General features: G+C 33.9%; 1 protein-coding gene across 1 annotated transcript in view; it reads right to left on the bottom strand.

Annotated features, from left to right (window-relative positions):
- Positions 1-1,055: 1,055 nt before the first annotated feature.
- The window catches only part of Si (sucrase-isomaltase), a 72,920-nt gene continuing 61,428 nt past the window's right edge, over positions 1,056-12,547 (bottom strand). The window contains exons 40-47 of the mRNA XM_042279159.2: positions 12,123-12,271; positions 9,854-9,938; positions 9,715-9,771; positions 9,023-9,147; positions 5,758-5,846; positions 3,890-3,939; positions 3,524-3,691; positions 1,056-1,244 (exon numbers count right to left, since the gene is read on the bottom strand). Of these exons, the coding sequence (XP_042135093.1) occupies positions 1,176-1,244; positions 3,524-3,691; positions 3,890-3,939; positions 5,758-5,846; positions 9,023-9,147; positions 9,715-9,771; positions 9,854-9,938; positions 12,123-12,271 (792 nt within the window). The 3' untranslated portion in view covers positions 1,056-1,175. The remainder of the gene's footprint in view (positions 1,245-3,523; positions 3,692-3,889; positions 3,940-5,757; positions 5,847-9,022; positions 9,148-9,714; positions 9,772-9,853; positions 9,939-12,122; positions 12,272-12,547) is intronic.

The raw sequence follows: 12,547 nt of genomic DNA on the forward strand, positions 1-12,547 counted from the left end.
CCTAAGGAGACAGAGAAAGAGAGTGGATCTGGAGGGAAGGGGCTGTGGGAAGGAACTGGGAGGAGTAACTATAATTATGTGGGAAAGGGAAACTATAGTTTGGATATATTATATAAGAAAAGAATCTATTTACAATAAAAGAAAAAGTCCAAGTTGCCTTTCTACTATTTCCAGATTTCTGTGATATTTTTGTATTCTGTTCCACTTAAGTGTCTATTCTTTCAGTTCCAGTCTTGATGCTAATTACTGCAGCTAGATTAAAATCTGAAAACTCAAAGACAACATGGGGACCTATTTTAAGACTAAGAGCCTTCCCAAAACCTGAATGTCTAAGAATAGACAGCACTATTTTTTTTCCCTTGTCTGTGAAGTGAAAGTAAACAAAGAAAATTATTTTTATTAAAAACAGGAATTTCGACATTTGCGCACTTCAAACACCAATGTGATGACATTTGGGCATGGACCTTTTGGAAGTAGTTAGGCCATGAGGATGGAGTTTTCATAAAATTGTTAATGCCCACCAGAGAAGGGATACAATGAGGTGATTCCTTTCTTGACTTCTCTGTCAGTGTAAGATGATACTCTAAACCGAAAGAGCTACCAGTACTCAAGAACTGGGAAATTTTGATATTCTTGATTAAAATATCATGTTATATTAACTTATTTTAGTATCACAACCTGAATGAGAGAGCTTCCTTGAAAAACATAGGAAAAGAAGCCACATCTTAATGTATTTATATACCTTTATTTTCTGTTTTGTAATGAAATATACATAGTACAAAATGATTAAATATTATGATTTCTTAAATAAGTTAAGTCAATGCAATTGAATACAATATTATGTATAATTTATATTACAAAAAATTGTTAATTTAAAAATCACTTCCTTTAATCATATACTAGTTACATGCATACACGTTTACAGGTTTAGTTGTTGCTTCAAAGGTAAGTGTAGTTATTCAAATCCTGTTAAACCTTTATAGTAGTGACATCCAGGTCACATTAATAGAACATGTTAGCACTTCCTTTGATGTACACAATGCAGAAATATTAAGATAAAGACTATGGCAATTCTGTTTTAAAGAACATAAGAATTCAGGAAGAGAGAAGTGTATGAAGGTGAACTATGAACCTATTATCAATTCCTCCTCAGGAACTCAAACTGACGGTAATCTTCATGACCAGCTGATTTCTATCGGCTCATAAAGAAAAACATTCCATTGTTTCAGGTCAATTATTAGTATCTAAAAACAGGAAGTAAAGTTACAATTAATTATTTATTTATAATTATGTTTTTCCTGTCATTTTTTAAAAAATAAACCCCATTTCCATATCAGGTCATCTGTAAATAAACACATATAGCTCTCCTTATTTTGATGATGGCATTCATACATGATCCTTTTTGTGTGTGTGGTTCTCAAAAGGTGTGTGTGTGTGTGTGTGTGTGTTATCTCACAGTCCATTTTATAATTCATCATCCCAGGAAGTCAAAGTGGACCTTTTAAGTTGGACACTTAAAAGAACAAGTCACATCACATAACGGATACATGACCTCTTGCTAGTGCTCAGCTCTCTTTGTCTTAATACAGTCTACGACACAGACTCAAGGAATGGAATAGTGTTCTGGGTCTTCTCATGTCAATAAACACAATCAAGACAAACTCCCATAGACATGCCCACAGGCCAACCTAGTCTAGACAATATCTCATAGAGACTCTCTCCCAGGTGATTCTGGAATGTGTCAAGTTGATGATTTCTATATTATCCTTTTTCAAATTCATGGTCTCTGTTTTCATTAGTTGTTGTTACTTAAATATATTCCTAAATTCCTAAATAAAATTTACTCAATGTGAATAATGTTACTTGTGTGTATTTTTTTTTTCAGGGCTGACCAATTGGTATTGGATAACCAACACATGTGACTTTGAGGTATATATTCATGCATGAGATTTATTGACATAGACTTACAAAGAACTGTTTATAGTTGATATTTTAAATGGATATGTTTTTAAAAATCATTAATTTTCTTAACATTTAAACTTTTGTGCAAAGGTGTATAATCAACGAAGCAAACTTCTTTTGAAAGAGTATGCTTTTAAATGATATAATTGCCCCCAAAGAATTTGAAATAACACATGTCAGAATACCTCAATTGACCCTGTTCAGCTGTCATAATGTAATTCAATTTTATAGCAAAATTATGAGGTTTATTTATCATTGCTAAATAAATATCAAGAAAATATAAAAAGCATGTCATCTTCTTCTTCTTTTCAATCTGACTAAAAAATACGCATTATAGCACAATTTATTTCAAACTGTGATTAATGGCCCATAAAACCTGAACCATGGAGAACCAGTTTGCTTTTACAGGGAAACAATTTCTTGACATTCTACCTCTGACAAAAGAATTATTAAATCTGTGTCATTTTCACTAGCAATTTTATAAGCCAGTACAATTTTCACAAATAAGGTAGATCTGAAGAGCTAAATTATCAACTATTACCAAGAAAGGGCACCAAATAGCCCAAACTGCTCCTCTGCCCATGTTGACATAATTTAAAGAAATTTAGGATAGTTTGACATCAAAGCAGTAAAAAGACTAAATTCTAAGTTAAAATGGAAATCCAACATGCAGAGGGGACATCAATATCAACAGAGAGTGTTCAGAGAGTCCAGTGAAAGAGGTATGGACATGATACCCTTTAACACCAAAAGCCTGGGCCATTCATTAGAACCAAAGGTTGTTCAAAGCTGTCTTCCTTAAAATTGAGGTTGTACAACCTGTTACTCTGTAAATTAAGTACACTTAAAGTGACTGATTGATTGGTAGCTCTTTCATACACAATTAAATTGGAAAAGTATGTTTTTCTCACAGTTATAGTCATGAAGACATGGCCTTACTCAGAGGAAATTGAGTTAACTGAGTTCTGAAATATATATTCTATTAAATCCACACTTATGAGTCATGAATTCACCCAACTTAGATGTGAAAGAACTTGATAGATTGCATACTTCTACAGATCTACCAAATTTGGAGGAAAGACCTAAAATTATAGTGGAAAATGAAAAGCCAATGTAGGCAGTGGTACTGTTGACACAAGACTCCTGATGCCTGGTTCAGAGTCTCTATTGTCTCTCTGATGAAAATATTCATTTTGCTAAGAGGAGCTATATTAATTTTGAAACCATTTCAGAGACTTTTTATCTAAGATACATTCCATGCTTAAAGGTAAACTTTTCTATTGAAAACAGTATTTGAGGAACTGTTCCTCTTGGTAGCAATTTGGTGTAGTAATCTCAATTAATATTGCTTATTTTATATGAGGAAAATTATAGAGTAGCTGTCATTAAATTGATTTGTACGGCAAGTTATTGAGAGTAATGACACATAAAAATGTGAATATAACAAAATTGACAACACAGTTAATTTGTAATTCTGTTTTTGTCCTGGTGATGCCCATGAGGAGTCATGGAGATGTTTTACAGACATGCTTGAGTAAAAGCACATCCGTATGTCACTCACCTCCTTGTCTTTCTCATTATTAAATTCAGGTTTTCCTGTCACTCCACCATAAGTCAAATTAACCTCAGTGACGTTGGCTGTTCCTATCCCCCACACATGGATGTATCCAAGCATCATCTCAGTTTTGTTTTTATACCCATCTTTCAGTATAGTGCTTGTTAAATTTTTCTATAAAGGCAAAGAAAAAGTGTCAATTTGAAAATTCAAGTAAATAGTCAGAAAAATACATAGCTTTGAACCAAAATGAATCATATTGCATAGCAAATTAGTGATTCAAATATATTAAATAATGCATTTTATATCATGAACAGAGAATAAAACTCCATACATGGTTTAGTACAATTGATTATAGAAGGTATTACATACTTGTTTTAGATCAAATTGTACCAAGGTGTATAGACCTTTTTCATAAGTGTCTGTAAAGAGAGAAAAAGGGGACGTGATTTTATTTTTTCAAAGAACAATAGTAAATACTAGTATATTTATTTTTTTCTGGTTATAAATGGATCTATATACTACTGCAGCATTTCTAGCTAAAGTCACACACACACACACACACACACACACACACACACACACACACACACACACACAAATGTTATTTGGACCCCTGACTTTATCTAAAGTCCATCTTGCCAAAATAATAATATAGCCAACACTTACAAAAGACTGCTTGGCAAATTTTATGTACAATAACAAAAATGCTATTGGAGATATGTGCTGTCATTATCATAATCATCATTATATTGTTGCTATTCTCATTGTAGAAAGAAGTAATTTGTCATAAGAAAATTAAACCAATGAAGAAACTTAAAAAATACAAATATAAATAGGATTTTCCTTTTACTTATATAAGAACAGAGTCGAAGATGGAACAAGAAAAGAACAGTCACATATATGATGGAAACATGGACTGGCATAATGTAGAAAACCTAATGTCTTTCAATTCCCCACCTACTCACATATGTTACTATGTACACATTATAGTCTATTCATGTCATTACTTTTTTGAAAATTCATTTGTTGCTAATTTTTTTGATTCTAAAACTGATATTCTGCCACAAGCATTTTTTTCTATATATTCACACAGAATACATGTATTTTTTATGTATTTGTGTATGTATACATGCAGGTATATATACATGTGTTTTGTGCTCATTTATGTGTGAAAGGTGGATGATTCCAATGCATATTTTTTGAGACAGATTCTCACACTAACCCAGAAATTGTCTCATAGACTAGACTGTTTATATCTCACCCCAAAGCTCAGGCTAGTTCCAATTCCGCAGTGAAGTATGGCAAGAGCATACTACTCTGATTTGGAAAAAAAGTAGGAGGTGCTATGTTCTTGGGACAGAAATCAGATTTTCCTGTTTTCAAGGTAAGTACATTAAAGCTTCAGTTATCTTCACAACTTTCAGAATATGTACTCTTAACAGGACCTCTAGGTGTTCCTGATGCCAATGTAGAACAAAACATATATAGTGAGAGGTTTAGATATTTATTGTGATGTTGGGACGCAGTTATGAATACAATGAAAATAAATTTAGGTTTAAGATAATTGAATATGTTACGGTTAAAAAAAAGAAACAATCACAACAAAAAACATGGTATGTTAAAAAGAAAGGCAAAAAGAAAAACAAAACAAAAATCAATAGTAACACTGTAAGGAAAGTAAACTTATTTCCGCCTGCTTTGCAGAGAATGCACTGATTTTGTTTGTTTGTTTGTTTGTTTGTTTGTTTCGAGACAGAGTTTCTCTGTGTAGTTTTGGTGCCGGTCCTGTATCTTGCTCTGTAGACCAGGCTGGCCTCTAAACTCACAGAGATCCTCCAGGCTCTGCCTCCCAAGTGGTGGGATTAAACGGCCGCCCAGCATATCTACTGGTTTTAGAGATCACTTGTGCACATGGAACATGGTGTGTTTGGCTCATGGATTTATGTCAATGTAAACAACACTGGGCCAGCTTCTGCTACAAGCAAGCTCTGCCCATGCAATTCTCTTAACTTATCTTTTAATGTATGAATTAAGTACTTTTAAAGTAAGAGAGGATTCTTTAAGGTCTTTTTTTTTTTATTTATTAAATTGGTGTGTACTGTTTCAAACAATTATTATACTCTTTTAACATTAACTGGTAGCTCTAGATTGGTGCTCAGCTTTCAAGTGCAAAGTTAACACAATGTAGGGAATGTGCATGTTGTCAGCTCCATTCATCTGGAAAACAGAACACTCACCTATACTCTCTCCATCATCCCAAAATAGAGTGCCTTGTGCCATTTGATTGTCATCTGCTGCAACGATGAGCTTCATGAAATTCTTTCGACTATAAGAAAGAAATATGTCTCTTGTTGTCTATCCATGTGTTCAGAGTAGGATATTGTATGATATGATAGTCATAAAGAGAATACGACTAGAATGGAAGTTACGGAAATAAACATCTAAACAGAGAAAACTAAGAAGTTTCCTTTTATAAATTAGAAAAAAAAAAAGAGATACAGAAAAGAAATTCATTATATTCAAAATGAAATGTTGCATAAGTCACTGGGTTCTCAGAGTCCACCTACTGCCACTAATCAGAGAAGGACTTATTCATAGTAATTAAAATCATTAAATTTATGGATATCTTTACTTTTATGTGTCACTATTTTAATCCATTTCTCCCTCCCTCCCTCCCTGCTTCCCTTTTTCCCTGTCTCATAGTAGCAGGATCAGAGACGTATGTCCAGTAGTCTGCTACTGAGCTGCGGCCTCAGTCCTATTCATAGAATTTTCAATATCTTAAGCTTAATATTTATTTACATTTCTACATATAAAGGATTCAAATATTATTACCAATGAAAAGAATAACTAGATAGTTCAAAGTTCAGTCTTTTTAATGAACAATGTCTCTCAGCTCATGCCTACATAAACTCATTTATGAATTAAAGACAGCTCACTCTAGCAATGTGTAAGAAGTAACTTGGTTTGAAGGCATCAAATGGTTAAGAAAGATATTTCGTTAACAAACTATTTTTTTCTGTCTTGCATTGGTAATCACAGATATTGAAGCATACTGTCCTTAAGATTCCTAACATATACAGAGTTTTAAAGCTCAATTATTCAATAACTTCATATTCAATTTTTATATAAACACAGCAAAGGACAAATGTATGTGTGAATATTAATATTTACTTAGATAAAGGAAAGTATATCTTATAAATATAAAAATCTGATTTGGTGATATGCATAGTGTCATATAACTTTAATCCCATATTACCAAAATTTGAAAGGCTGAGACAGAACATCACAAATCTATTGTTTACATCTGATATATAGCAAAATTCTGCCTGGAAAACAAAAATAAAATCTGGTCAAACCCACAATTTACAAATACTCATGAAAAGTATATTCAAGTGTCATATAGCTTACTCTTTAATTCTGTGTAATGTAATGCCAATATCCCACATAAGATGTGACCCTCACCCCATAAACAGAAAGAAGTAGAAGAAAGACCTCTCTCAGTGAAACTGAGAGTTCTTCATTCTACAAATTACATATTCTTATGTATACATGGAGACATGGCTCAAGTAGTTAAGCGGAGTCTGTTGAAGCCCGCTGGGTTTCATCTTGTAGCTTTCCAAGAAAGTAGCCATAGGAAAGCATAAGGAAGCCAAAGACTCACTCCTACATCAACCACATGCGCTGAATGTGTTCGCATTCCTCGGAGGTTGGACATATCATTAGGAGCCCTCAGGAATTAAGAAAGGACCTGATGTTTTGTTATATAATGAATAACAAGAGTGAAATTCAAAGCAGCCTTGTCTCCATTAGTCTTCATACATGTTAAGGTTTTATGAAGATGAAAGGTAGGTCCTCCTCCTCCAGATTTCAGAGAACTTAGTAGTTTGAAGGAACCACTGTTAACTACATTGCTAATGGATATCTGTATTTGCATAGAGTACAAGTCAGGAAATGGACCACAGGACAGAAAAGAAAGAGGTAGAGGCAGTGAAATAAAATGGAAATCAAAGGAAAACTTCCAAATAAAATCTTCCAAATAAAATGGGACTTCAAATCCATAAACTTCAGAAACATCAAATATTATTCAATGATGTAAATAAATGAAATAAGATGTTAGGAGATGGAGGGACTGTGTGAGTGTACTACCAAATGAATGAAATTCAGTTGAAAAGGGTACGAGCCATGTAGTTCCCAAAATATGTCATTGTATGAGCTGCAAATGATGAATGCTAAAGGCTCAGTGGTTGCAAAGGGTTCAGTGGGGTTGAGTGGATGGAAACTAAAGGCTGCTTGGAGTAATGGAACTGCTCTGATCTCTGTGACATTATTCACTTGTTTACAATCACAGATTGTAAAAGAGCAGGCATGAGCCCTGTAACAAACTACTGACACTGGATGATAGTGATGTGCTCTTGCAGGTTCATCAAATATGGTGAAGTTTTTCATGATAAAGAGGCTATAAAATTGACAAATATGTTGAGATCTCTAAACCCTTCTCTTAGTTTTCTACAATTCACAGTTGTATTCTAGAATGTTTTATGACAATATTGTTTTCAGGTCTAGGAATGTAGTATAGTTAAGACAGCCAGTCCAGCATACATAAAGGACTGGCTGTGAGCTTTTGCCCTATAGAAGCTAGGCGGAGTGGAACACACCTGAAATCCCAGCCCTCGGAAAGGAGAGACAGACTGCAGGGTCAGAAGATTAAGGTCATCCTTTGCTACATAGCAAGTTCAAAGCCTGTTTTTAATATATGAGACCTTGCCTCAAATATAAAAAAAATTAAAGACCCCAAAATAATATTTTAAGAGCTGTAGTTATTTCCATGCCATAGTTAAAAATAAAGAGATGATGACCTTGCTTAGTTAGACACTCAAAAGACAAGGTATTCATTTACAAATGCTTCTGTATATTATACAATGAGCTCCTGGAGGTTTAGTTCATACTTAGTCAGGGAAGTCTTACTTTTAAAGAGGATGTGCCACTCGGAGATAATTTTCCATGAGTCTTCAAAATTTATGCATATTGCATGTGGAGAGCTACTAGAAATTGAATTTCATTTTAAAGAAATTTTTGAGTAGGTGTTGTTGGAAGATAAGATCATATCTTAAAATGCTATAAATTACTGTTCATTATTATATTCACTGTCCATTATACTAAAGAGAATGAATGTCTTTTTCCAAGCTCAGGATGGATAGGGTTTGTTTGCATCTCATAAAAACATATTCAACTCCCCTAGATTAGTGGATGCTCAGCTGACTCAAAGCTTCAATTTCAGGATCTACCTAAATAACAAAAGGTCATTCTTGTGGGAGGAGGGAGCAGGGAAAACTGAAGTTCATCAAAAGCCTCTTTCTGTCATGCCTTCTGTTTATAATTGAGCACCTTTGCTATTACAGAAGGCTCACAGGGAAAAGGTCAGATCCTTTCTAAACACTGACTTTTAGGAACAGGATGTATTACAAAATGAAATGAAATTCCTACAAACAGTTCACTTACCTGTGATATGTGTTCTGTTCAGGTTCTTGGCATGGTAGAATATAACCTCCTCGGACATGTAGATTTATTGTATCAAAAGGAGCTGGAAATGTTTGTTGTTGGCCTCTGACCTTTATATCTTCCCCCTGGTAACAAGAAGGAGGGGAGGAATGAGAAATGAAATAATAAGTAATGCAAGAATGTAAGAAAACACAGCTATGAAATGAAATGTTACAATTTTCTACTTCAAGTAGAAAAATTTAAAACTAACAAAACAAATATGACTTTAAAAAAGAAATCTTGTTTAAAGTTTATCCTTGGTTCCTGGTTACATTTTCATCCTCAAGGTTGTTATTTGTTTTCAAGATCTCCTAGGCACAAATGTGTGGATTTTGCAACGTCACAAAAGATGAAAAACTCTATTATTTTTAGTGACCATTTTTTCCTAACCAAAGGAAGCAACGCATGTTTGTAATATAGTATACATTTTTGTGTTTATTTACTAAAATAATACAATGACCCACATAACACACTAGATCAGAATAAACAAATTATTCCATGGTATGTTAATTTGATTCAACAATAATTAACAGCACATAACTAATTTTGAATTTTTGAGTAGAAAATAAACAGATACATAACTTATTATATGCATCATCCAAATATAACATATTTCAGGATAGTTAACTTCCAAGAACTCTTCCCAAACTTACCGTATAGAAGTCAAACCATCGGGCATTAGGGACATAGCCGTTCACACTGTTCATGTACTGGAATTGAAGAAAGGAAGTCTTTGAAATCACCCAAAATCAAATCAAATCATTGTGTGAACAAACACATGGTCACACTTACAGGGTCAAGGACAGGAGTCACCATGAAAGCTGGACCCCACAGGAACTGCTTATAGATTTTCCAGGTTGCTCTGTCGTCAAAGAACCTTCACAGAAGAATCAAAAGGTATTCAATTAAACCAAAGAACTTATTCTCTTCTGAACACCATAAAATGCTTATTCAGGCCCCAGACTGCTGGAACCATTATGGATTTAATTAAAAACCATGCTCAAATATAGTTAAAACAAAAAGCTAGTCTGTTGTTTGGAACACAGTGTGGAGAAGTATATAATTTATGAGCAAAACCAAATTATGTCTAAATGTTCTAGTGAAAGGATTGTTAAGGAACATTTGAACAAAATAATGCCAAGTCACTATGAAGTAGAGTTTATACAGGAGAGTAAGTACAATTATTTAAATATCAACTTTGTCTAGTGGAGGATCAGCAAAATTGGAAACAGGAATTACAAACAACCTGCAAAAAGTCTGTAAAACTTTTGCTATGTGGATATTTATTATTTCTTTTTAAAATTCTAAAATGGGATTTTTTAAAAGACAAGGTGTATAGGTTTACACCTGTTATTCCATACACGAAAACTGAGACAGAATTGCCATGTGATGAAGATCAGTCTGAGTAGCATAATGAGTTCTAAATACACAAAGTAAAATTCTGCTTCCAAACTTCAAATAATCTTAAGAAAAATAAAAAGTAAGTGAGGCCCACTGACGTAGAGATACCACTTTAACAGGTATCGGACTAAGATAAGACCTTAGAAGTTAGGAATTACACTGCTGCATAGGGAATGTTTTGTTCAAAAGATGAAGATAAAAAATGTCATGGTGTGTGCGTGGCAGGAGAAGTTGCCTATCTTGCGCTCTTCATATTGTCTAACTTGCCATTATGTCTTTAAACATTTTGGTATATGTAAGATGATTTCTAACACTGAAAAATAAATGATCATAGGAAAAAAAGTTACAAATTTGGAAAGCGTCACTAACAAATGTTCCCCTTTCTTATGCTATTGAAATGAAACAATCATTTTAATAATTAGTTTTAGTTTTGCTTTATTTCATTAGCAACCAAGAGGAGTGATAAAGAAGCAGTTGAGGTTTAGCCGGCACTGAACTCCCCATAAGACAAAGACTGAAGCATGACACACTCTCAGTGAGAAAAAAATAATGTTCAGAATCTATAACCAGACTGTCAAAATGTAGAAATGCAAAGGGGATGAATCGGAAACATAAGAGTGCCTTTACGACGATGAGACAGAGGAGTGGCGGCAGCTGAGCTAAGAGTACAACCTCGATGTACTTCAAATGGAAGCATACATTTTTTACTACACCCTTACTTCTTTTAAAGCATTTTACAATTTCCCTGAGAATTTATTTTGTATTTTAATCACCCTCACAACTTTCAGGTCCTTTCACTTCCACATTCTTTTGTTTTCCGTACCTTACCCTCTGTCCTCTTTTATATTATAAAAAGCTACTGGGTCCAAATAGGGCTACCTATACACTCTTCATTCTATGGCCATCCACTGGAGTGTGTTCATCCTACCAGGAGGTATACACATCAAACTAATTCTCCTCTCCTACCAGTCATCTGTGACTAATAGTTCCTTAGCCAGGAGTAGGATTTCCTGTCTACCTTCCCCTTCCATGTTTGGACTTTGTCTGGCTTGAGCTTGCATAGGTCTTGTGCACACTGTCACAACACTGTGAGTTCATATGTGCAGCTTCCCTGCTGTGTAGAAAACGTTGTTTGAGTGAAGTCATCCACAGGGTCTGGCTCTTACAGGCATTCCACCTCTCCTGCAGTGATTGCTGAGCCTTGAGAAAGGAGGAACTCCATGGATGTCCCATTTAGGGCTGAGCACACTATGGTTTGTTATTTGCTATATATTTTAATCTTTAATAAAAAGTGAAGGCATACAAGGGAAAATTACTATTTTGATAAATTTATTTTGAGTACTCAGTCTTAATTTATACTATACAGTTGTGATTTTTATTACTTGATTATTAGTAAAACTCAGTTAAAATAGTTGGAGAGTTGAGAAGCAAAGTGCCTCATAATAAGTTAAAGACATATTTTAAAATAAGCATTACTTTTTAATAATTAGGGCACTTATATGCTAAATGATTCCATTAGTAGGTTTATTATACTTATTGTTTGTAAACCCTTTATTAGCTCAAAATATATAGTAAAGTAACTACAATATATTGTATTAAAATAGATAATAGATTAAAGTAAATGAAAGCTACTTGTGGAAAAATTACAGCTTGTACTTACTCATGCATTAGGGGTCTGATAACTGTGCCACCATGAGCATGGGCTTCATGCATCTGTGTGTAGAAATAGGGCAGCAAGGTGTATCTGGTTTCTAGAACCTTCTTTGACATTTCAGCAAAAGTGTCATTCCAGGAAACAGGATCTTGTCTCTGAAAGAAAGCATAATGTATCAGCTATAACTCACAGTTTAAATCATGACATCAAATTGGAGAATAAAAGTAGCAAGTTATTAGTAATGTCATGTACTATGAACTATCTTTACAAAAATTCTGAATACTGTCTCAGTTCTCCTTTTATGAAGAATGAAAGTGGTACAATATTAATACTTTAAAAAGATAATGTATCTCTGTGAATTCAAAGCCAATCTGTTCTACAAAGCAAGTTCCAGGTAAGGTGCAAAGCTACACAGAGAAACCATGTCTCAA

The sequence above is a fragment of the Peromyscus maniculatus genome, chromosome 6 (assembly GCF_049852395.1).
Source record: "Peromyscus maniculatus bairdii isolate BWxNUB_F1_BW_parent chromosome 6, HU_Pman_BW_mat_3.1, whole genome shotgun sequence".
NCBI classification, from domain to species: domain Eukaryota; kingdom Metazoa; phylum Chordata; class Mammalia; order Rodentia; family Cricetidae; genus Peromyscus; species Peromyscus maniculatus.